We start from the raw sequence: 27,026 nt of genomic DNA, 5'->3' as shown, positions 1-27,026 counted from the left end.
CACGAGATCGCACTTCTCATTAAAAAGAGTAGCTGATAGTGCCCATATGGCATTATACATTTTAACAGACGTGTACTTTGTGGTAAAATTTAGTTAGAATGGTAACATTTTACATATTTTCTATTCGAAGTCGAATTACCAAGGGGGATACTTTATGACTTCATTGTATATTTCAAAATTTAAAACAAATAAATATTCTTAAACGGTATGTAAGTATGTGTGTATAGAAGTGTTTGTTTTAAATAGGTTTAAAAATAACTTATTAACAAAAAATGATAATATTATATACAATTTATTGATTGTTATAATAATCTAATAATAACGTTATAAGTATGTTATTTATTTAATAAATAATATAATAAAACATACAATTTTTTCCATAATTAATAAATTTTATGCCAATTTCCCTCGAAATATATTTTTTAAATACACAAAAAAACTTTTTAAATATATTTATTTATTATTTTATATAAAATTAATTCATACATATATGTAATAAATATTTAAATTAGACGAAAAAAGACAATATTTATGTAATATTTTTTATTCTTTTTGATACTATTCTAATTAGAAACAATATTAAAAATAATACCATGAATCTTTTAACTTAATACCTAATTTATTGTACAATAATATTATTAATTTAATTTGTTACAATTTTAAATTTATTTATTTCGAGTGATATTTAAATAACATATATTGAATTTACCCAATTTAATTAAAAGTGAGTAAAAATGATAAAATAGAAACAGTTAAAATATAATAATAATCACAAATTTTAAAAATATCTGTATATATATATATATATATATATATATTGTAATGAATATTTGTCCATGTCAAGTAGTAGATTATTTTTGATAGATTCAGGTTCCTTCACAACATATTTTTTAAAATAATTGAGAGTTATCAACATTTTAAAAAAGCAAATTTAATGTATAAATCAGTTAATTTTTTTTAAATGTAGTAAAAGTGGTACGAAATTGGATATTGATTTTCTTGCCCACTTTCGTAACATAATATGTAATTGAAAAACGTTTGATGTTTCAGTAATTTATTTAAATTGAACATCAAAATTTCAATTTAATTTCAACCAACAATCATTAAATTTGCTTACATTTAAAATTGTTTGCTTTAAGTTTACTTAAGACAGGGAACAACTTCAAAATTACACCTATGCACACAACACATGCAGGAAAACCGGCATTATTAATTAACTTTATAGTCATCTACAAATAAATATCCACTCCGATTTACAAGAAAACTAATTTTCCGATTGACCGATTTGTTTGTACAGGAAGTAGTTTCCCTTAACGTGTACCATTTGCTAAAGTTTAGCGTGATAGCCAATCGTTCAGTATTTACACTTGGACATTTGCTTTGTTGAATCATTTCCAAAGCTCCCATAAAAACATTAACGGCTCCTACTTTATTTACACACGACGGTCACAAACATTATAGCTAAAAATCGGTTAACAACCTGTCACAAAAATAACTTCAACATATAAAAAAGGCAATAACCAGAGCAGTTTTATTTTTTTAATCAGCACAGAGAAAGCACTCGACATAAAATCATACGTCAAAAGTAAACTACCTGCAGTTAAATATGTATATTAAGCTAAACTATACACATAAATATGTATGCATTAAAGTGTATTTGTGTAATAATTCAGTTTCGTTACGTTTAATTACACGTTTTCGTTTTGTCTTATCTGCATTCCAGCTAAATTACTACCTGGACTGCTAATTATATGTTTTTGTGCTGCGTCTTTGTAACACCTCAATGGACATCAAGGATGATGAGCCCATAAGAGTTACGGGAGATTGTACAATCACTTTCAGCGAATCAAATCCGGATGACGCGACAAAGCGGAAATCGACGTTTAGATCTGCCTGGAAAACTCGAAAAACTTTCACAACATCTGATAAATTAGACTGAAAAAAAATTAAAGTGATTCACACGTTGATGGTACTAATGGTTTCGTGAAGACATTCCATTTTTTGGGGGCAATTACACACTTTAACAATAATACCCTGTTCGTGTTCAACTTTGGAACGTCTCCTATCCCCGTTTTATTTATATAATTAATGCATGCGATTCGAACGTGTTTGTTAAACGCCAACGAGTCGGTCCCGTAATTAAACAAAGCGCCATCGGGAAGCGTTTGGGAGTAAACACAACATTCCGAAACTTAGTACGCGGGCCCATTCGGATTTCGATTAACGACGTTTTAATGGGAAAAATGTGATGTGCACGAGACGCACGATACAATTTTATTATTGTGCCCACATTGCTCATTTGCATAAGCCTCCCGGGTTTATCTCAGTTCCGTTTGGGCGGCAATGTAAATGGAATTGTTCATAAATTTGTAAGTCAAATAAATACTTCTATTACGGTAATAAAAAATCAGTTATGCGTTAATCGTAAATATTACGATTTCGAGTTTTCTTGGGCGTCAGAAAATAAAACAAAATGTCTTTGTGTGGAATTTCGCGGTCGTGTATTAATTCTGACGCTTCCTGATTGCGACTAGTATCATTAAATCGCAGTTTATAATAAACAGTCATTGTGGATGTCTTATTTATTAATACAGCAATTTGTTCCGATATATGGTGATCAAATAGCAGGAAGCGGGATTTTTATTCAGAACTACAGTTAGAAGTGGGCGAAAGGTGGTTTTCCAATAAAAAAAAGCAAGAGATTAACACAGTTATAGCATAAGTAAAGCATTAATATATTTTATTTATCGACTGTAATATTGCCTCTATTGAAACTAGTTTCATATATGGCGTTATATGCGATACATGAATAATAGAGATTGACCAGATTTAAAATTTAATAGAATAAATTCTTATATAATCCGAGATGAAAAGATCTCGCAGATGAAATCTATAATTATTTATTTGTAGTCCACTCTAAAAAATTGGTTCAGTTATTACTGAAATATCGATCAAATTTAAATTGACTTCGTTCCATCAATTTTTCCGCTGAACTGATTCAGACAGTTTCGTATTTGACTTTATATGCGACACATCTATAATAGAGGTTGATCAGATTAAAAAGTTAATAAAATAAATTTTTATATAATCCGAAATGAAAATATTTTGCAGATAAAATCTGTGCACACTAAAACTTGGTACAAGTATTACTGAAGTATTGATCGGCTTTGAATTGACTTCGTTCCATTAATTTTTCCACTGAACTGATTCAGACGGTGTTTGGACAAGAATTACCGACGTTGAGTAGCTTTATTGAAACTACGAAAGGTGCACCATTTTCAATAAAATACATATAGATTAATATAGTTATAACAAAAGTAAAGCCTGAATATACTTTATTTATTGACAATAAATTCTTATATAATCCGAAATAAAAATATCTTGTAGTGGTTGCTTGCAGTGCACACTAAAAACTTGGTACAAATATTATTGAAATATTGGTCGAATTTTATTGACACTACGAAAGCTTCACTATTTCTATTAAACAACAGAAAAATGATTTTTCATTGAAGTACTAGGAGATTAACACAGTTACACCAAAAGTGAAACATTAATGTACTTTATATATCAACAGCAATATTATCTCTAGTGAAATTAGCTTCGTATATGGCGTTATATGCAATACATGAGTAATAGAGGTTGACCAGGTTAAAAAGTGAATAGAATAAATCCTTATATAATCCATGATGAAAATATCTTACAGATGAAATCTATTATTGCTTGCAATGTATACAAGAAACTTAGTTCCAATATTAAAATATTTTGAATTACTTTCTTTTCATCAATTATCCCTCTGAATTAATTCAAGCAGTGTTTTGACAAGAATTACCTATGTTGAGTATATTTGTTAAAATTACGAAATATCCACCATTTTCTTGAAACAGCAGTTAAAGGTGAAAGATAGTTTCCAATAAAACAACTGGAGATTATCACAATTATATCAAATGTAAAGCACATTAGTATACTTTAAGATTAAAGAGATTAAAAAGTTAATAGAAAACATTTTCCTGAAATCTGACATGAAAATCTTGAAAATGAAATCTATGATTGCCTTTAAAAACTTGATTCCAATATTGAAATATTTATCGATTTTGAATTGACATTATTTCATTAGTTTTTCAGCTGAATTAATTCAGACACTATTTGTTTGGACAAGAATGATCAATATTTAGTATATTTGCTGAAATTACGAAATGTCCATCATAAAATAGCTTACAGGAGGGTAAAAGATGGTTTACAATAAAACACTGAGAGATTAACAAAGTTATATCAAAACTAAAACATTAATATACTTTTTTATCGACTCTAATATTATTTCTAGAGAAACTAGCTTCGTATATGACATATATGTAATACATGAAGCATAGTGATTGACAAGACTAAAAAGTTAATGGAATAAATTCTTATATGATGATAACATCTGGAAATATGAAATCTGATTGCTTACAGTGTACATTATAAATTTGGTTCAAATGTTATTGAAATAAATATTTCAATAACATTTGAATTGACTTCATTCCATCAATTTTTCTGCTGAGTGTTTGGACAAGAATTGCCGATGTTGAGTATATTTGTTGAGACTACGAAATTTACCAATTCCTTGATAGAGCGGTTTAAAGAGGGTGAAGAATGGTTTTCAATAAAACACTAGGAGATTGATGATCATATTAAAAAGTTATTAGAATAAATTGTTATATAATCCGTGATAAAAATATCTTGCAGACGAAATCTGTAATTGCTTACAGTACATACTAAAAACATGGTTCCAATGCTATTAAAATATTGATCGATTTTGGATTAACTTCGTTTCATCCATTTTTCCTTTCAACAAGTTGAAACACTACTTGGGCATGAATAACGAATGTTGAGCGGATTTGTTGACACTTTACTCCATCATTTCTTTGAAACAGCACTTAGTTAATCGAGATTCACTGGACAAAACTAATAAAATAAATTCTTTGGTCCGTGATGTAAAGGTATTGCAGATGAGATCCATGATTCCGTGCAGTCCCCGCTAAAAAATTGGTTTCAGAAAAGATTTCGTTCGATCAATCCTTCCGTCGAACAAATTCAGAAAGTTCTTCGGGACTAAAAGGACGGATGTTCGGTAGATTTGTCGAGACTGCAAAAAATCCACCATTTCCTTGAAACAGCCTTGATGTGGACAATGGCGGACAGTAACAGGCTGAAAATCAATTATGTTAATGAAAATTATTCCAGCTTAACCTACTAGAAGGATGTAGGGTTGACTGGCTTTAAGAACGACAAACAAAAAACCAGTGTGTCACCAAATATAAACTTGAGACAAACTAAAGAGCCGTTTGCGTGTCAGTAACGACCCATTTACGCCGCTGTTTTGTTAGATTTGACGTTTTATTCTCAATTTATTAAATTATATGTACGAACGATGAACGTAGCAAATTTAAATCGGACAATGAGTAAACGATGTTTTCCTTTCTTTGAAACATCGAAAAATCTAAATTGACGTCATGTGGTTTCTGCATTAACGGTCCGCTTTGTTTTATAAAACATTTAACACCTATTGTTTCAGATCATATTGTTCTTTGGCCGTTTCGGCACCCCCGCTGCGGCTTTCAGAGCAATATGTGCATAGACGCGAAGAAAAAATAAACACCACCATGTGTTCCGTTGACGTTTATATTTACCCAGCTGGTTCGCTCATATCCATTGATTTATGCACAATAAGTTTTTGATCTTGTTTTAACCATCCTGCATTTTGGTCCTGCTTTGTGAACACAGTGAAAAAATGGGTCGACCTACTGCCACGTTGTGCCTCTAATTGATACCTTAACGAGATTTTGAGATTTTAGCGGGCAGTTAAGATCGGAAGATAACCAAATTAATGGTTTACCTTACAAATAACTTACATGATAAGCCGAGATTTTAATGAGCAAATTTAATTTAACCAAACGAGTTGATTTCATACTCTGAATATTTCACAATGGTACCGTTTCCTTAAAAAAGTAGTTTAATTTTAAACGGGATTAATTATAACCGCTACTGTGTGTTGTGTGAATCTGAATATATATTTTTTTAGGTCGACCAAAGTCACAATTTCTACGTTTGAGATTTTATCAACCAACACGCAAAGACATTGTCAAATTATAATTTTTACTCCATTTATCCTAATTTTTTCATGTACCATATCTAATATTAAGTCGTTCAAGGCTAAGTCAACCAGATTTACGATTCAGATTTGAATTGATATATTGTTTCTAAATCACCTGCTTTAAAATTACATTTTTACTTAAAATAGAACGGAATTTAATATCGGAGAGTAAATCATTTGGCCGACTTCCAGGGGAGTAAATCGATAACATTCCGTGAATAATTCGAATGTCACATTATCAGTCAATCACTGGTTAAGTATAAAGTTGTGTTCGAATTTGTGTGGCAATTTTATGTTTCCATCTAATCCATCTTAAAACCAATTATAAAAGAAAGTGATGCATACTTAAAATTTTCCCATAGTCAATTAACTATTTACATTGAGTCTTAGCACACTGGCTGTTTTAAAGTACATAAATTACATGTCATTATGCTGGACTGCAGATACTTCAGCAATTAGTAAAATAATTTAATTTGTATAATTGCGTTCTCCGGTTTTATTTAATTAAAACTGTACCTTATTTTAATAGCTGTCGAAATATTCTTCCTTGTGAAAAAAAAAGATCTTCCATTTTTTTGTGTAGTGTTATTTAATTAATTGTTTGTTATACACTGTATTCGGCATCAACAAATTATTATTAATTATCTTATTAAATTACATATTCTTCCAATTACAGTAGTTTTTCTAAGCGTAGAATAATGAATCAAAATTAATAGCTATATGTTGTTTTCATTTAATAAAAAAGTATTTTTAATACATATTGCATCTACTCTACATCTAATAATTAAAATATTATGACTGTTTTTTAGCAGGTATCCACTATAAAGATATATATTTTGTTGATGTATGATGAATAGATATAATGAGAAAACTGCACAGTAATATGTCGAAAAAGTGAATAATCAGATTTTAATAAAAAAAATATTAAAATTAAGTTGATACTTTTCAGTTATTAAAAAAGCAAATTTGTAAGTAAAGTGATGGCAAAAGAAATAGCAAAGAAATTACTATTTATTGTTAATTAGAAAACGCACACCTCTAATTAAATGCATTCAAAAGATTTTATTTTTTATTTAAAATACTATTTTCTTTCTAAAATTATTCATTTTGTACCTAAATCAAAATAATTTCGGCGTCAATTAAATCTTAAACAAAATAAATATCCAATGTAGCTGTTTATAGAAATAGCACACATATAAAAAATATATTTATTAAATAATTTATACATATTTTGTTCTTCCTTAACCACAACGAAATGTTGGCAATTGTTATTTGAAATTAAATTTTAGTACTATTAATACTACTATTAGTAATAATAACTACAATTCATATAAGTTTGATGACTTTTGGTGATTTAATCGAGGCTACAAGTCGTTCTATAAGTTTTTAACTGAATTTAGGTCCCCACAATCGAAAACTTCAACATGGTTATATTCTAACTAATTTTGAACAATTATAGACGCCTGTTTCTGATCATTATCATGTATAAAATCCCTATAATCGTTGGCAAGTCTCTCATAATATCTCTATATCCCAAATCTCCAAACCATAAAGTTTTCTCCCCCATGTTTCAAAGTATTTACGGTGTATCTAGGGCGACGAACCTTTTGATCCTATTCTATTCAACATGGATTTAACACTCCAATAAATACTTTTCACCAAAATTCTGAACGATAATTAATATATTTTTGTGGAAACAATAGTCTTGTTTGGATACTTTCTTTTGATATCAATGTTTTATTTTTACTAAAATACATCCTTGCAACTTTTGTTCGTTCAGTCGACGTATGATAGACACGTTGATATGATGTGACTCAATTAATACTTTTTTATTTACCTAGAAGACAAGAAAGGATTTCATTCTCTTATTCTTCCAAATGGACTGTCTATGAAAGGAGTTATTTTTTAGTAGAACATGTCTTTATTGTATTTTAAATTGAATGTGTTGTTTCATATTTGTTAACATTGTAACCATTTTTTGAGAGCATGTTTAATGTTAATTATTATTTCCTTCCACTTTTAGTACAGTGTTTCTTTTTTCCCACTGAAAGTGAATTATTCTATAAAATAATATAATATATAACAGTAATAATAATAATAATTACTGTTAAGAATAAAATCAAAATTTGAATTAAATATTTATATGAAATATCTATTAAAAAATTTTATTGTGAAAGTTGAGCCATTTCTTACCATTAAAAAAATAATATATTGTTAATTTCTGCTGATATATTCTTCAAACATCAAAATGTACATCAAAAAACATGTAATTTATCAGGGTACATTGAAGAAGCTAATATTAAGTCATTTAATTGGCATTGCTTGTTGACACTTTTGCTGAAAAGTACAGTTCTGAAAACCTACAAGCACCTAAATTACGTCGTCATTCATGTAAAATCAACGTGTTTTCAAATATTTATAATCACATAATTGCATTGTACAATTCTTCTAAATTTCGTGTGGACGTAAATAATCAATTAATTTATTATGGAGCGCACCAATAAATAAGGTCATTAAGAAATGTTCCGTTCCCGGTGGATAATTCAATTGCCTTGAACTGTATTTGATGTTCATAATGGTAATTATTACAAACGGTACACACTGGAATTGGACTTAATTACACAATTATTATAAATGATTTTCAATTATGGGATCCTCGAGTTGATCTGTTAATAGGGTTTTTTTCACGAATTCCACTTTATTATCATGCCAGTTCGGCGGACAGATTTGCTGATTGAATTTAGATAACCGACCAGGCCATTCCTGAATTTTAAAAATAGAAAGCAAGAAACAGAGCAAATTAAAGATTTAAATGTAATTTGCAAACAATGAAGATGTTAATTAAAGGATGCATTAAGACGTTGCCGAGAAACCATGCCGATAATATTGGATTAAATTTATATCAAAATTGACAATTAACATGTCTTGGTGTACATGGAACATGACATGTCTCAGCTTTCTATTCAAGAGCAATAATTATTACATTATATCTTTGTAACCTATGAATAAATTAGAATTTGATTTCTACGAGTTGTTTATTGAATTTATGAAATTTTACCAATAGTTTTTTTGTCGTTTTCCACCCCGCATTACAATGCAGCTTAATATGGGATCTAGAATATGCACGTATTAACATATTGCTCGAGTCGCAACCACTATAAACTACAATGTAGGATGTATAATTAACAATTACAGCCTATAAATAGGCTGTCATGTTTTGTTTGCTCTTGGTTTTATTGACGTCGACTATCCGTTAATAATAAGGCATTAATAATTTTCTCTATAAATAATTTTAATGTAAACAATCCTTTTTGTTCTTATTTTATGGACGTCCGACCCGATGCATGATTTATTTCAATTTGCATTGGACTCCATTATCCAGTTCGAATTAACACTAAGTATTAATTTCAAATTTACTTTGTCTGGCGCTAGTTTAATTAGTTTTACTTCTATGGTTTTAATTAACGTGAGTTATAGCCCATTGTCTTATAATGCGATGAAAACCATTATTTACATTCATGCGTAAAAATTCACCAGGATATTGAAAATTCAATTCCGTTCGTGAGGATCACTTAAATGTGGAATGTGAAAGACCTAGAACAATTAAGATAACGCATACATTGAATGCATGCAGATTCCCGATGCTAATGTTTACGAATATGTGTGTTTAAATTTGATACGTGGAGTTTCTACTGCCTTCATACCCCATATTCTTGCGTTAAATTAAGGAAAATTCTATTCCAATCACCATAAATCGTCGTTCAATCGTGCCAGATTTATTCGTCTTAAATCGTACTGATCTACAAGTAATACAGTATCCGCTGGCCGGTTTTCTTGTCCATTATGAGCCTTGTCGCAGCCTACGAAGTGATACGGAATGGCGCAATAAATATTAGTTGAGATATTACGGGAACATCATTTCGAGCCCGTACAATTAGCTTCAATAGCTGCACCGTGTCATTGGGGAGTAGAAACGTGAGTTAAGTGGAACGTCTAGTTTCTAATGGCCCGATAAATTGATGCACAATTATCGAGTTAGTTCTATTACAAATTTTAAGTACCCATATAATTTTCAATGGTGACGGTGAATAGCCAGGCGGGTTTTTTCTTTCGTATTTGCTCTGCATGAGAATGCCTGCACTGGGAAAATCTACACGGATAAGTAAGTTTTATCTAGACTCGGCTCACGATCTCGACGGAATTCAACACCACATCGCCAACAACTAAGTGATTTTTAAGTTGATCGAACCCCGCACCAAACCAAAAAGACCGGACCCACTGGACGTGGAAACTACCGTGTATCGGTACATGCGGGTGATACGATCGGCTAGAAATATGATTTCGAAACACCAAAAAGAAAAACTAGAACAAAGAGAAGATAAAAATAGACCTTACGGTTTTCCTGTAACGATCTAATCTTGACGGTTGTCCCAGACCTAATAAGATATTACACCATATTCGTATGAGGTAAATCGATACCATATAATAAATCCACATTTTTGCGATCGGCCTGTTATGTGACACAACCACGTTCCGATATAATCTCAATGGTTATGCCGGAAGTCGCTCCTGCAATGAATTGCCCCGTAAGTATCCAGTGTGGTAATTGTGGGAAAAATAAACATAAGTAGTGGATTTAGTTGATGGACTGCATCGATAAAATTGCTGCACGGATTCGTGGAGTGTATTTTATGCGAGAGTGTCGCAATATTGCGTGTCCCGCTAGTTGTGGACACTATTTTTGTCCTAATAAGGACCTGCATCATCTAATAACCGACCGTTGGGTTATTTATGATGGCCACGTGGAAAAATGGATCAAGGAAAGTGAATTTGTAAAAAGGAAAATGACTAATTTTGCCGGTGAAAGTTTTTGCACATTCCACAGTTTTATAACTCTTCACGCTTTACAACCGCAATTTTGGCATTTAACTGTCAGTTAAAAAAAACCGACTGTGTGGTCTGGACAAAGTGTTCTGGAGGCTTCACATTCGTGACTCATAAATTTTGTATGGTGTATGTATGGTACTACATACTCTATTTTTGATCTTTTGAAGTTCTTGCTATTCAACATTCAATTCTGTTATATTACATTGCAATATACTAAACAGCTTAATGAATCTTGGAATGCTAAAAAAGAGAACTGAATTATTTTACACTTTCGGCATTTTTGTAAAAAAAATAAATTTACTTTTTTCAAAACATAATTTAAATAATTTATAATAAAGTTTGAAAGGAAAGTTTGATAAAATAAATAAATGCAAATTATAATTTGTATGATAATTGTTGATTTCAGTATAGATTCTTGCTGTTTAATTTTATATTTTGTTTGTACAACTCTCCAATAATGCCTTTACTATTTAAGTATTTAAAATTTAATTATTTGTACTTAATTTGATTATCCAGCTTGCTTAAAGAATTCTATTATTTTATAGGAAACAACAGGTTGTGTTCTCCTTCAATTCAATTTCGGCCATAATTTTATATTTTCATGGGACTGAAATATGTTGTTTCATAAGCAATTTTATTAGACACATTTTTCTCAACAGGAAAAAACGTGGCGACCAATGGGCATTTTCGCTTTTAAAGAATAATCCAAACATAATTGAAATAATTCTTAGTTCCAAAAGAAATTAATTGAATAATTAATTGCAAATTATGTTTTATATATGGTAGTACCCTGCTATTCTCTGCGTTCAGGAGTTCTTGCTGTTTTTCTTTCTATTTTGTTTGTATAATTGTCCAATAATGTCTGTAGTATTTTTTTAAGTATACAATTATTGGTCTACACTGACGTATTTAAAATTTAAATGTTTCTCATAAGTTTAATATGACTGTCCAGCTTGCTTAATAAATTCTAGAATTAAGAAGAAAATAAGTTGTATTCCCTTTTAAATCAATTATAATCATAATCATTGGGCAAGTTTTCAAAAGAAATTTTAAAAATAAATGTATGAACTAAAAATGAAATAACATAATGTGATAATTATCATGGCATAAATATCATGATAGTCTTTAAGTTAATTATAATGGAACCCTGCTTCCAACCAAATATAAAATGACCAAAACTGGTGCCCATAAATATCGGTTGATGCCGTTCTTAAAATTGAAGATTAATCCAAACTTGTGCATAATCTGGACGTTACCATTTATTACTTTCATCCAGAAACCTAATAACATTTACAGTAATTTCTGGGTTAATTCACCGAAACAGCATCTCAGATATAATTTACTATGCTGGGAATGTAGTATTCCGTAAAAATCGGTGAATGTCCATAAATCAGTAAGAGCAAACACCATCATCGCTGATAATTCATTAGAAACCGCGAAGCCAGGCACTTTATAATTGTTTGGGAATTCGACTAGTGAGGTAATTGTGTAACGGCTTTTGGCGCAATTATAAATAGATTATCGCTCGATGGGTATCTGTTAATAAAATCAAACATTTTTCGTTTCATAACGAAACGATAATAAATTATTTGGGACGGATTCGGTTCAAAGCTCTACTGGAGCCAAACGTGTGTCGATCATGACGAAGGTACACTCCTTCGCAATTGATAGATGTATACGGAGGTCGTCAATTATCCCTGCAAAACACAATAAATAATAAATATCCTTTCTCTGATAATTGCGAGTAAATATGCGAAAGCTTGAATTTTTCGATCACGACGTACTGTGGTAATTGCCGATAATGGATTTATTGTGCACAGTAAAGCTATAGTATGGACTCGTGCTGCAATAAATTATTGCAACGGAAATGGATTATAACCTAAATATAATTAATAGGTGATAACCACGGAATGCGATTACCGGAGGAATTATTATTAATTTTACATACCGCGGCGACCGTAAATTACAGCGATCGAGTTACCGCCGAATAAAAATATTCAATCGAAGGTTTTCAAAATGAGATAGCGTTCAAGGCTTTTGAGAGTTCGCAGAAAAGCGTACGTCAAACAATTATCTTTGTGTTTATCGAAGGAATTATCAGGGTTTTATGTTTCAGACTCGGACTCTTGTATCGTGTTTCGCGTTCAGTAATGCACTCTTATCTCTATAAAATGTTTTTAATTTATATTAAACATATTACTTCTGCGGAAAGTAATCGTCTAAATGGCATTGTTATTTATTGCAAATATCTCTTTTATGATCAGTATTTTGTGATGAGGCTGTTCATAACAAGTCTGGGAGATAGCAATTTTTCGGTCGAAGATATTCTTTAGTAACATTAATGTTTTATACCACCATTAATAATAAAAAAGATGACTGATCAAGTCAAAGGCAAAACATTTTCATTGGGATAAATATGTATATAAAACACCCATATTATTGTATTAAAATAAATCTGTTATAAAACAAGAAAACCTAATAATTTAAATGATGGTGGACATGTGGGTATTGACTTTATGAGCTTTGTTTTCCAACACAGAGATTGACGATGATAATCTTTTAAATTTAGTTTTAAATAATTTAATAATTAGGTTTCATTTATTTAAAATTAATTTATGTTTGTAATGAAATAAAATAATAACTTGCAGTATTAAATATTAATAATCTAATCTAAAAAGTAATTATTAGTAATAATTTGAGGTATAGTAAAAACATAATATACAATTAAAAAGAGGATTAAACTACCTTTAAGAAAGTCAATTACAAATTTTAACAGTCGTTTTTCAAAACGAATTTTATTGTACTTCATTGAATGTTTGTGTTCATTTGAAAATAAAAGTATCAATATTATAATAATTCGCATATTCACTATTCCACATACGAATATTTTCAATCAAGTATTCGAGACCTATAATATATAGTAAGAGGTTATCTTTTCAAAGGATTATATCGACCCCTATAACTTGATTTTAATGAATAATATATCAAAATATAGACAAGAATAAACTCTATCCATGTCATAAAAATAGTTTTCCAATATCAGACAAGTCCATTAAAACACGTATCACAATCAAAATATTGATTATTAGAACATTTTTTATTAAAATTTAAGTTTTCAATTGAATTTTCCATTCTGCAAAGAGGGTACACATTAAATTTTATTAAAAAAAAAACAGATTCTTCTAATGAATTTATTTCTTAACCATGGAATAAAATGTCAAAAATAACTGAGAATATCATCTTGTAATTTAACGAATTAGTTCTCACAACCAGTTTAGTGCTTGTAGAAATATCTGTAAAAGTATGTGTGTGGTAAATGTCATATTGTTAACAAAGTTGAACTTGTACGTCTTGTTGGTCCTAAGAATGAAATAATTTGTAAAAACTAAAGCCCAGTGACTTAACCTGTTGATACTCTCAAACATTCTTGACATCTTATTCGACTTTTTAATGAAACAGGGAAAATGAATTCATAAAAAAAATTTAATTTTTAATTCTACTAAGAATTTATGGAATTTTTCTTATATTTTGCCATAAGAAATGTGGCTCTTACCATCTGGTCTACTTAACCATGAAATAAAATGTCAAAAATATCTGAGAATATCAGTAAGTAATTTAACGCATTAGATCTCACAGTCAATTTAGTAATTACTAAAATATAAATATCTTTAAAACTGTATGTCTAGTAAAATGATGTCTAACAGACAAAGTTGAATTTGTATGTCTTAATGGTACTAACAATTTAAAAATTAGTGAAAACTAAAGTCTTGTGTCTTAACTAGTTGATATTCTCAAATATGCTTGACATTTTATTCGATTGGTCAACTTAATCATGAAGGAAAATGTGAAAATATCTAAGAATATCACTTGCTAAAATAGCTCTGTATCTCTAGTACAATAATTTAATTAAACAAGGAAAATAAAATCATAAAAAGAATGTGATTTTTAGTAGGGGATTATAAAATTTTTTGCTATAAAACATGAGTGAGTATGTAAAATCGAGCCATAAATAAAGTCACAGGGGTGTTCCTATTAAACCGGTCACACCGTAGATGACGACTTCATTAATAAATAATATCACGTCAGTTCAGAACTTGTCTAATTGTAAAATAATTTCACACGACCCTATTATAAAGGCGTCGATACGATTAAGTTTGTTGAAATCAAGCAGAGATAACCCAGTTTCAGCGCAGTTGTCCATAATTATTCCGGTCTCTCGTACATCATTAACCAGGTTTTAAATACCGACAAATGACGTTGAAAACATCGTTTGTTCTTGTTGTTCCGCTATCGTAACGGACGTCCACAAGTGAAAAAGCTGCTAGAAAGAAACTAAACGCTAAAAAGGCAACACTCGCAGACCAGTTAACAGTGTCGGACTCCAATCTAATCAATTTTGTCCAATGTGGATGCGAAAACAAAAAGAGACTTTAAAGAATAATAATGCGGTACATGTGTAGGTAATTACGATCCTTTCTAATGATACCACAATGGTACAAATACAGGAATGGAAAAAGAAGTTGCCCGTATAGTTTTTATTATAAATTGTCTGTCAATATAAAAATGATATTATACTGTCACAGTTATTGAAATTAGAAATTCTAAAGACTATTTATAGCTCAATAAAAGGCCGCATACACATAATTAACATATTTAACCCAGTTATGTTGATATTGTTATCAATTAAGTTAATAATAGAAATTGCAAACAATAGTAAATGTAGCAAGTGGACACATCAAGTGGATTTCTAAAAACAGTTTATGTGAACTCGTAAAATTTCAGAAAATCAATTGGAGCGTGCTCAGATCAAATGAAATGAATGCTTCCTGAATTACTAATAGACCATCTAACAATGTATGTTTATAACTTATCTTCCATATCCATAAAATTGTAAAATTTTTACGGCCTTGACTAGCCCGATAGGCTCATTTGTAACAACCTCCAGTAGATATTAATAAATAGTAATTAAAAATTATTTCGATTTAAACTACATATATAATTTCTTTGTTTCAGGTAAAAAAATTACTTTATATACTTCCCACGATTAGGATATGCGGAACGGAAAGGCAATCTATATAAGTAGGTAATTATAGATATTAAAGGAAATAGAAAAGTGTTTATCCATTTAGGTTGTAATATTTTTCAAGTAGAATAATATATATTGTCCTCTTGCAAATGGGATTAAATACAAGCCAAACAAAACACGACATGCTAATTATTTACTTTGTCTTATGTGTTTTTCTTTTGGATACACCGTAAGTATATCCAATTGAAAATTATTATTTAGTCAATTTATCATGGCAATGTTATGATTACGCGGTCTAAATAAACACATACGAGATATAGTTACAACCAATTTATCCGTGGTATTATCTATGCATAGCAAATTACAAGGTGCTAGGTCGTTTTCTATGATTGACAGTAGAAAATTGTTCAAAGTGTTACTTTTACTTCACACTTCTAAACGGTGTCCAGTCACTCTTAATATTCAGACATACACATTATGGTTACGATGTACAAGATGTTTTTAGACTGAAAATTGAATAAACACAGAAATGTTTCGGTATTCAGTCAATAATTCAATCAATAAATCCAACACAATTGATTTAATCGTAAAAGTTCTTGTGCACGATTACCAAATGACAAGACAAAGGCTCCAATCGTATATATCAAATCAAAGATGAAACAATGTTTCAGTAGATAACTTTAAATTAGTGTAGGTGTTGTTTGTACGTTTAATTATACATTGTAAAACAGGCGGTATTAGAAAGGCACAACGAGATACTAGATTATGGTTTATTTTTCATTTTACAAAGTTGTGTATTCCAGGAATTACTGTTTATTTTATACGGATGCATAATTTTATTGCAATTAGTACTGCCGTTTATCAAATTCCACTCAGATAGTGTAAATCTTGATAGAACACTGGCCAAGACGCATTCATGGAATTGCAATGATAATTATTAAAATCTGTCTGTTACTGTTATGAACATATTATAAATAATAAAATACAATAATAAAGTATGCTGTGACGAGTATGGGAAACTATAAATGTGTTAATGACTTTCTAAAGAGGTGTCAATTTACACCAGTTAATTAATGTGGAAAATGAATAAATATTAATCACAATAAATGTTCTACAAAACATTTCTTAAAACAATAACATTTTCTATATTTATACACAGCCTTTCCACAAGTATTATGTGACAATTCTGAAAATTGATGATCAAAATTTCATTACATAAAAGCACATATGACGTACAATTCAGAAAATGTCTCAGTGTAGGAAAACAACCGTTCAATATTGTATTAATAATTCAATTGGTAATATCTACAATTACACTTATTGTTGGAAGCCTGAAAGTTTTTTACTTGGGCACAATTGCATTGACATGGCGAAGCTGTAATCTTGCATATATCAAAGTTGAAACAATGTTACCAAGGAAAGCTTTAAATTAGTGTAGGTGTTGTTTGTAAGTTTAATTATATATTGCAAAACAAGAAGAATTAGAAAGGCAAACGAGATGCTAGATTAACCAATTTTTTTTTTCAAAATACTTTCTTTCATTTGCAATAATGATAAGTAAATTGTAATTATTTCTTTACTTTATTATGTGTATATTAATTTAAAATAATTTAATACCGCATTTGCTGGTTACTGTTATGGAAATTCCACAAATTTAAATAAATATAAAAGTGTGTGCTTACAGGAAACCATAAAATGTGTTAATAGGTTTCTGAATGAGTTGTCAGCTTGCGGCAACTTGAAAATTATTGATCATTAAATATAGTCTATTTTAATAGACTGTAAATATTGTGTTTTCCGCCACCAATTTTTCGAAAAAAAAGTTATTTCATTCGTGTCTATTTTAAAATCGAAATATCAATGACAGAGATTGTAAATTTTAAAAAAGAAAGCAATTTTTAAAGAAATAATGTATAATACATGTTAAACTTTCTAACTAACTAACTAATAAATATTTAATCTTAAATTTAATACTAATTTTACTTACGTTACAACAATTCAGAAGTAAACGAAATACTAAAGCTCCGAATTTTTTAGTTGTAGAATCTAAATACTTTATATATTTCATTAAATAAATCGATCTTACAAAATCATTCTTTCCATTAAAAAAAAAATAATTCTAGTGCCCTTATGGTACTGGGCATTTTGCCACATTTCAACGTTATTTATTAGGTTAAAAACATTATTAAGAAAACAAATATTAAAATTATTATCAATTTGTTTCCAATTTAAAACAATTTATTTGGATATGTACTATATATTTTCATATATTAGTATATATTTTCGGTTTAAAGAAATATGTCAACGTGGAACATTCACAAACTTTGGTTTGTATGCTTTAACTATATATAAATATACTGTGTTTCCCAGAAATGATGTAACAAGAGGAGAAATGGATTATTTATTTGCAACGAATGACCTTCGAGGGTGAGATCTGTCTAAATAAATAGAAAAAAATAGATATAAATAAAAGAAAGTCAAAAATTATATTCCTGAAATTTGGTACCAAAACACAAAATTCCATTAAACAAATAAAAAAAAATATGGAAATATCTTTTCATAACGTGGAAAATAAATAAGTTTTAATAGTTATAAATTTATGTTTTGTTTATAAAGCAGGTGATTTAAGACAAAAACAGTTCATTTTTAATATACTGTAGTTTTTCATTAGACAGAAAATATTCCAAAATTCAAATTAATGACCATTTCACCTCTTGTTACAACTAACATGGAACACACTGAATATATATTTCAGTATTTCTAGGAGTTGATGTAAAACAGATAATATAGAATGTAGGGCAAAGAAACTTTCTGAAGTTATCAAGTTGTGTCATTTTTTCAGGTTACCATTTTACAGATTTACAGTACAAATATTAAAATAAAGAATATTTGCAAGATACAACCAGCCTTAACTGATAAATTATTCAGATTTTTAGACATGTGGTGCTAGTTAGATTTCCTCGTAACCATCTTAGAAACTAAAAAATATTCATATATTAAATATACCGTATTTTCGTTGTGCCACTTTCGAAATGTTAAATATACTAAAATTAAAGTAATTTAGATGAAGTAAAGACAAACACAGGGTAAAATTGTCAGATGTCATGTATCGCTTCTTCATCACAACCACATAAATTTCAACCGTCAAAATTGGTGATTCCCAGGGTCGGTAGTCCTGCTGTAAACACACTAAGCAACACATTATTTTCCAAACCTGACGAATGTATGTGTACCCATAGATCTCTGCTGGAAACGAATCTAGTGAGATATCAGAACATGTAGCCGGTGGGTGGACTCCGATTGTTCCCCGCCACCCAACGTCTAATTAATCTTGATCCACGGTCGCGAAATGCACTTTTAGGTCCTCGCTCCCCGTATCGGCATTCCCGATGTTTCCGCGCCGCTAACCAAATTCATAAATCATGCCATTATTAATTGCGACGCGTACATATGCTAATGTTTATTTTCATTTCCCCATTGTTGAAAATGCCCCGTCTATTGCCCAGCACGAACTTATTTACGGAGCCAGCCGTCCCAGGGCACCCATTATAAATCACCGAGATGCTTTTCAAGGGCTTGGCATCCACCAACACTACGTGTCCGCCGTTGTTGCCGATCGGCAACATCAATCATGACGCACACAGGAATATTTGGGGATCTCCGCATTCTTTTCATCTTAAGGCGTTGCCACGGACCTTAAACTACACTCTATTATCTTCGGTGTCTTAATTTAGTTCGACGTTTTTTATGATTACCAAAAAATCTAATCTTCCCATATAATGCACGTGTTGAAGACAGGTTTAGGTATGCCAAAAATAATCTGGAAGTTATATTTTGGTCTGGAACATTTTTATGGTTCTTTCTTAATTACTTAAAGATTATTTGCCCACGCTTTTTAGAGTTAATTGAACCTGCACCGAAAGAATTTCTTTTTGACAAGACAGTCAAAAGTTAAGGTGTAATTAATTACTTGTTAGGTCACAATTCCTAAAGTTAATTGTTAAGTAATTTTGAAATGTTAAAATATTTGGAGTCTATTTTCTCTTATGTGTAAGACGTTGTCTGACAAGTTGTCAGATAACCAAAGTTAGATACTACAACTTAATTTACAATGTAAACTGGTTATTACTGAAGAAGGAAATCTTATCAGTTTCTTCATTAAATCAATTTTTCACTTTCGAATGGTTTAATTCCTTATCACTCGCCACGAATCGTACTACTGTGGCCAGAATGGGTCATTCATAACGTACCAGAGATCAGATTTCCTAGTGAGGAATGGCAAAGAGATAAACTGTATCGCAAATATCGGCCCGAACAATGGGTGTTTTCTCTTATCCGATGTGTCGATGTATTATCTAGCCAAGATACGCGGACCAGACTGATTTATGTCGGTCGATTTAATCGGTTCTTGCCACCGGGTACTAAATTACAAATACACCCAGGCTCCTCGATCAGCAACGAATACATTAGTGATTCATACGGTCTTTTCGCCAGCATCAATCACAATATGTTCGTTGTACATGGAAAATGGTCCGACAAGAAATATATTTTTCTTGGACGCGTATGCATGACTAATGCCCTGTTCTCAGAAACTATCGAACGCCAAATATTTCAAGGCATTTTACAAATTATGCGTCTGGCTGGTTTATTCTTATGTTTACCCTAAGACATTGTTGCCTTGCGTTTTGCGCCTCTGCGACCGTACAAGTTCTCAGAAGCATCCAAAATTCCGTTGTTTCTGAAACGAGCCTTCTACAATATAAATATGTAATTGCATAATTCATAATGCACATTTACGACCATAAGTTTATTGCTGTTTTCATTAGGCTCGTTAAAGAAAATTGTCTTTAATAAAATGATATCATTGCTATAATTCAACTGAAAAAATGCACTGGATTAATTATGGTACATTGTCCTTATGCGCTCGTCTCGTAAAAAGATTTAATCCAGTTAAGAAGGTATAAATGTCACATTACTTAACCGACGTCTGGCGACGCTAAAAATTAATTACGTAGAAGTGGGGGGCAAATTTACTGCACGTTAAATATTTAAATTTAACGTCTGTTAATAAAACACAATAAATTTTGCTTTTACCGCACGCACACACTATTTACATTTACAACTTTTAATCGGGATTCTGGATGGTACGTTTGCGCACTAGAATGCGTTTAAATGGAGTTTTTTACACAATTAGAAATTCTTAATTAGCGCGCTTAATTGGCACATATACTTCCTATGCAAGTGACAATAAATAACTAGAATCTCATTTAACATTGTCTCACATATGCTTTTGGACCAGATATCTAAATATAGTATGAATCCGCTTTATGAGAATTTATACTAGTCCATGTCATATTAGTGCATAGCGCAGTAAAAGACGGAAAATGTCAATTTAAAACCATGTCTGGTGACAGAAAGGCATGTAGATCAAACGAACTGGAAAAATCTGAGACATCGAGTACGATGTATCAACCTATTTTTAAATAAAAATCTGATTTGTATACGCAAATAGAATACCAAGTTTGTTGAACTGTGCTGTTTTAATGAAACGTTTCATCCAGGTGCTTCGATATCTGCACTAATTGGTCTAACTAAACAACAATGGCTTGATCAACAACACCAGAAGTTTTTAAATTAAAATGCTTTGTACCGAGTTGTATCCAGATTAATTATAGTCAGTAAATTAGTTTAATAATTAATAGTGTTTATAAGTTGTACATTACGTAAATTGTTAAAATGTTTTTTATTTGTTATAAAAAATAATAATTAACTTTATAATTATGTAACGTATAATATAAAATTTCAACAACATATTTATAATTTTTTTTATTTTTTTTTTTAATTTATTTATTACTATTACTTTTAATCAAATATATTTTATTTAAAATAATTACACTACAATTATTCATTTTGTGTGTAAATCAAAATAGTTTCTAGTTAAATTAAATCTTAGGCAAATTAAATGTGGTTGCTCATAGAAGTATATGATTATAAATTAAAAAATGTATTATTATATTACATATTTATTAAATAATTAATACAAAACAAAAAATTATTAGGTACCCTTTGTTCGTTATAACCACCTGTCAGAGTGGAAGCATAGATTCAACCTAATATATTGTCAACTTAATAACCACAATTCATTTAAATTTGATGATTTTTAGTATTTTAATCGAAACTTCATCTAGTTTCATAAGTTTTCAATTAGATTTAGATCAGGACTTTGCAGTGGCTAACCTCAGCATCATCTTTTAACCAAATTTAAACACCTTTGGGTGCATGCTTCGCATCATTAACGTGCATAAAATCTATGTAACTGGTAAATTATCTTTGGCAAAGGTTCATTACATCTCTCATGATCTCTCTATACATAAAACAATCCGTGTTAACAATTAATGGTTATGTACCATGCCAAGACAGGGCCTAAATCATAACATTTCCTCCAACGTATTCAATGTTTTTATAGTGTCTTTAGGGTCCAAACTTTTATTTAGAGAACGCTGAACGTTTTGTTTACCATCTAATCATATTCTATTAAACTTGGTTACTACAAAGTACTTTTATCCAAAATTCTGGAGAATAATTAATACATTTTGTACAATCTGATATTGTATAACTTAATAAATTCATTTTTTAATTGCCTAGAAGGCAAGAAAGGATTTTAAAATGACTTCTTTTTTGTTAGTAACCATTTTTAGGAGCATTTTAAGTTTTTAGCAGTGTCAGCAGTATTTAGACCTTGATGTCTTATGTTAATTGTTATTTCCCTCTTCTATGAAGTGCATTGTTCCTCTCTCCCCACTAATAGTGGGTTATTCAATAAAATAGTATAAACCCTATTATATTTATATATTTGAATATATCCAGATTAGATTAATATGCGAGTTTAAAGTAATATCTCCGTCCTTTTTAAGATGTATCATAAAAAAGCATAAAACGTAAATTGAATTGAAATTTATATTTTATAATTACTGTGCAAAATTTGAATTAAATAAGATTATAAAATTTTATTTACTTTTAAATTTTATATTATTTCTTTGGCCACCCCTATTTAATAAGATTATATAGTATTAAAAGTTTGCTACATTATACTACATTTGAAAATTAAATTAATTTTATATTTTATATTAAACACAATTTGTATATTTCACCTTCTTAGGTTTTTTTTTAATTTAAATAGATTAAAATTTATATGTTAAATGTTTGCATCATTTACTTGATATTAAAAATATCTAATGACTACAGTCTTAAAACGATATTTATCAAAATTAATTTAACATTTTTCTATAAAACTAACCAAATACAATTTTGCTAAAAATTTAAATAACAACGAACGTTTTTTTATATCATTAAAAAATTTACATTTTATTAAATTCGAAATTTAATAAAAAGTTCTTTTAAAGAACATTATGCATAAACAAAGAAAATATGTATTATATAATTAAAATAACCATAATAAAAATATATTTACTGTTTATTGTCAAGAACAACTTTTCTTTCGATATTTTTATTTCTATGTAATAGCAATCTATATTTTACACATTTCTAGATAACAAGTTAATACGATATATTGAAATTTTAAACATAATCTGAACAGCAGGAAAACATTTGCAACATTTAAATGTTTTAAAACAAAATACAACGGCTGTTGTTAGGATATCAAACTATAATCATTCGAATTTTGATTCAGTAGCAGCGAGATACATTTTGCGAGCAACATGCATCACGAAAGCGATATTTTCTGCTTGAGAGAGGTGAAGAAAGGCGAAAACGATGGCTCGCACATATTCTCAGTGAACGGGGCCATGTCTAGAAGACTCACAAAGAGAAACACCGTGGATGGCAGCAATGCCTTCCAATATGGTAGCTCCAGGCCAACCTCCGCCGAATTGGCCGCTTCCCAAATGGAACAACGTATCGCCGAAAAGACCTTCTCCAAGCAGCCGCCGGCAGCTGAGTCCCCGACGGGTATCGCCGACAACAGTGAGGACATAGAGAACATTGAGAATCAACAGGCGGTAAGAAATGATAATCCGAGACCGAAGACTGCAAACATAGAAAAGCCCATTATGCCCACACAGTCAGATTCCGTTGTCAAGGGCTCAGATCTATCCGAAACCACCGAGAAGAAGGCCGCTTTCAAAAAACGCATGTCTGAAGAGCAAATCTCCATTTCCCGCATCTCCAGAAACCCGTTGACTGGAGCTGGGTATGGAAACTGAGATAGATACATTTCATCCAAATTTTCTGTGTTGACAAGATGCTAGAATGTCAAAATTGAAATTTATTACTTATGAAACTATTTATATGTATATTCACTTCTTCCGCATTTTATTGAAGAAAATCCATGGGGAAGAAGAGAAAAGTGTGCCAATATCAATGAACAGTCCCTAATGTATCTGTTTTTGCAGACATTTCTCCTTTTGTAGGGATCAACTGGAAAAGTGACACTTTTTGCAACAATTGTTATACATATAAATCATATAATAAATTAGTTTTTCAAATATTGATTGTTTCATTAGTGCTACCGCAATAAAACTTTAATTAAAACTTGTTGAGAGCAATTTGAGAGTTAAGGCCCTCAATTTTGAAGACTTATTTGTTTAATAATGGATTGTTTAGTAATTGTACTCTTGTGGAGAAATTGTATCAGTATAAATTTTTACGGAGAACAAGTAATAGTGTAATAATAATATATAATATAATATAGTTTATAGTGTGATTTCATGGTGAAATCGACTAAAACTGATTATTTCATTATTAATATTTTGAACCTCTTAACCTAATGACCACATCCTTCAAATTAGACAGTTCCAGTATTTTGAAATATGTAACCCATAACGTAGGTACTTAATGAAATCATAATGATAATTTACAATTATTTTGTTTTTCTTAAAGATGCAAACACCTTATTAACACTTCGAGATAAAACTATCTGCGATCAACATAACGTAAAATGTGACGCTCGAAGCAAAATTCTGCCAAGTGTATCATACCTCATGCAGCCTCAATTTGAATAATCAACGATTCGAACGCAATAAAACTTCGATTAGCCATTTATACCACCTTCACACGACAGTTTTATAATTATAGATGCTTAAATAGACAACTTCCTTATTCCCGAATAAATAATGCTTGCTACTCTGAAATACGATTCTGATTTGCATGAGTGTAGGCACTGAGGACTATTATACTTTCCACCGTGATATGTTGTTAGCAGCAATAAATCGCTAAACACGATTATGTATTTAAAAAATGGCGAAGCTTATCATTTTTGTCACGTGATAATATGTTATCCACAGATCCAGTTCTTAAGCAAACCGAATGGATGCATCACAAGCGAACATACATATTCGTGATGCAGTCTCGATATCAGGAAATTTAAATGATTGAAGAAACTTGAATCGCGACCGAATGCTTAATGGCACGTTAAACGGGTGTGATGGAATGGTATTGAAATCCTCGGTATGATAATGGTGTACTACAGCCACATGCGGGATCCACTATTGATGGAAGACAACAAGAATTAACCACTAATTCCGATTACGTTTCTGCACATTCTCTATCAGGAGCACGTATGTGCAAGTATATTTTATGTTTGCGATTAAAACCACCTACATCTAGATCTGTGCGTCCATCAAACTTATGACGGTGCATTATGCAGATGCAGCTGCATGAATTGCGGCCTTATGTGGACGTCGTTTAATTAATACGTCAATTCTCAATTTTATGAACGATAATGGCGCAATTTATCTGAATCATTTGTTTATCTGTCCGGGACAATTTGCACCGCTTATTTACGCGGTCCTTACATCGAATGGGCTCGTTACCATGCTCGAAATCAATACCCATGTTTGTTTTATGGTAATTGAATCGTTTTATGGCCCGACCACGTTAATCGAAAACGATTTTTCAGTTATTAACTTTATTTATTTATTTTTTTGAGACGGCTCGTAAACAGTTCATCGTCTCGGCGAACCGGAATAACGTCGATTTCTTCTGTGAACAAATGATTTGTAAAAAATTACAATACAATGGTTAATAATTAATTGTGGCCGACGTGAAACCATTTCCCTTTCGTTGAGCCAATTACAGTTGCATGACTTCACCGGCCTATGAAGCTTCGTCACTTGAAAACGAAACCGTACTTCCTCGCCTCGTCCGTTTTCTGTTTCGAAAATATCGACCGTAAACAATTGCATTCGTTCGGTTTCCATAATCGGTCGTTACACCTGTTCTCCTTCCGAACCGTGCGGATTTGGATCAAGAATCAATTGGGAACAAATTGGATGAATCGGTGGTGTTCTAAAACAGTTTGTTGCATGGAATACGGCGAGATTTTTTCACAGAAAGCTTTTACCAGGAACCTGAGAAATTGCTCGTTCATAATAAAACTCTTGTGCATTAGCACTTATACGACAGAAAAGGCAATAAACAGGAAAATTACATCACAGTGCCGTATTTAATGAATTTCATTCAATCTACGCATTGTCTTGCCCAGACTCATTAGACTAAAGTTAGAGAGCTACAAGTTTTTTGCAGTTCCAATCTTGGGATATGTCCATAATAATATCACTAGTGTACTGTCAATTTTTTTCCTCTGAAATAACTTTACTAACATAATTTCCTTAAATTCCTGACTTACAAGGCGAAAGAAGCAATTCTTGAGGTCACTTACTTGTTTTAAGTGAAACGAAACCAAAAAACTTTTGTAAGTGGTCCAATAATAGTACATTATTGTGGAGATTGTGTCCATTCAGGTACTGCATTGTATATATTCAAAGATATTACAATTTTCTACAACACCGATTCATGTATCACAGTTAAACCATTGTTGAACATAAATTCCTATGACGGTAATGTTTATACAGTTTGAAACTAAATAAGAATCTGTGTAGAACCATCTTGCAGACAGACAAGAATAAAACTGTGCCGAGGATGTGAATAAAGCTTCGAGAAAAGATTAAATCCAACGGAGCATCT

General features: G+C 30.6%; 2 protein-coding genes across 2 annotated transcripts in view; both read left to right on the top strand.

Annotated features, from left to right (window-relative positions):
- The window catches only part of LOC109597386 (microtubule-associated protein Jupiter), a 75,629-nt gene that overhangs the window by 43,154 nt on the left and 5,449 nt on the right, over positions 1–27,026 (top strand). The gene's annotated exons all lie outside the window — the stretch shown is intronic.
- LOC126264348 (uncharacterized) lies at positions 23,691–24,549 on the top strand. Its single transcript, XM_049961927.1, has one exon. The coding sequence runs from the start codon at positions 23,762–23,764 to the stop codon at positions 24,263–24,265; it is 504 nt and encodes a 167-aa protein (XP_049817884.1). The 5' UTR covers positions 23,691–23,761; the 3' UTR covers positions 24,266–24,549.

The sequence above is a fragment of the Aethina tumida genome, chromosome 1, assembly GCF_024364675.1.
Source record: "Aethina tumida isolate Nest 87 chromosome 1, icAetTumi1.1, whole genome shotgun sequence".
Lineage (NCBI taxonomy): Eukaryota > Metazoa > Arthropoda > Insecta > Coleoptera > Nitidulidae > Aethina > Aethina tumida.
This window is presented reverse-complemented; position numbering and strand designations above follow the sequence as displayed.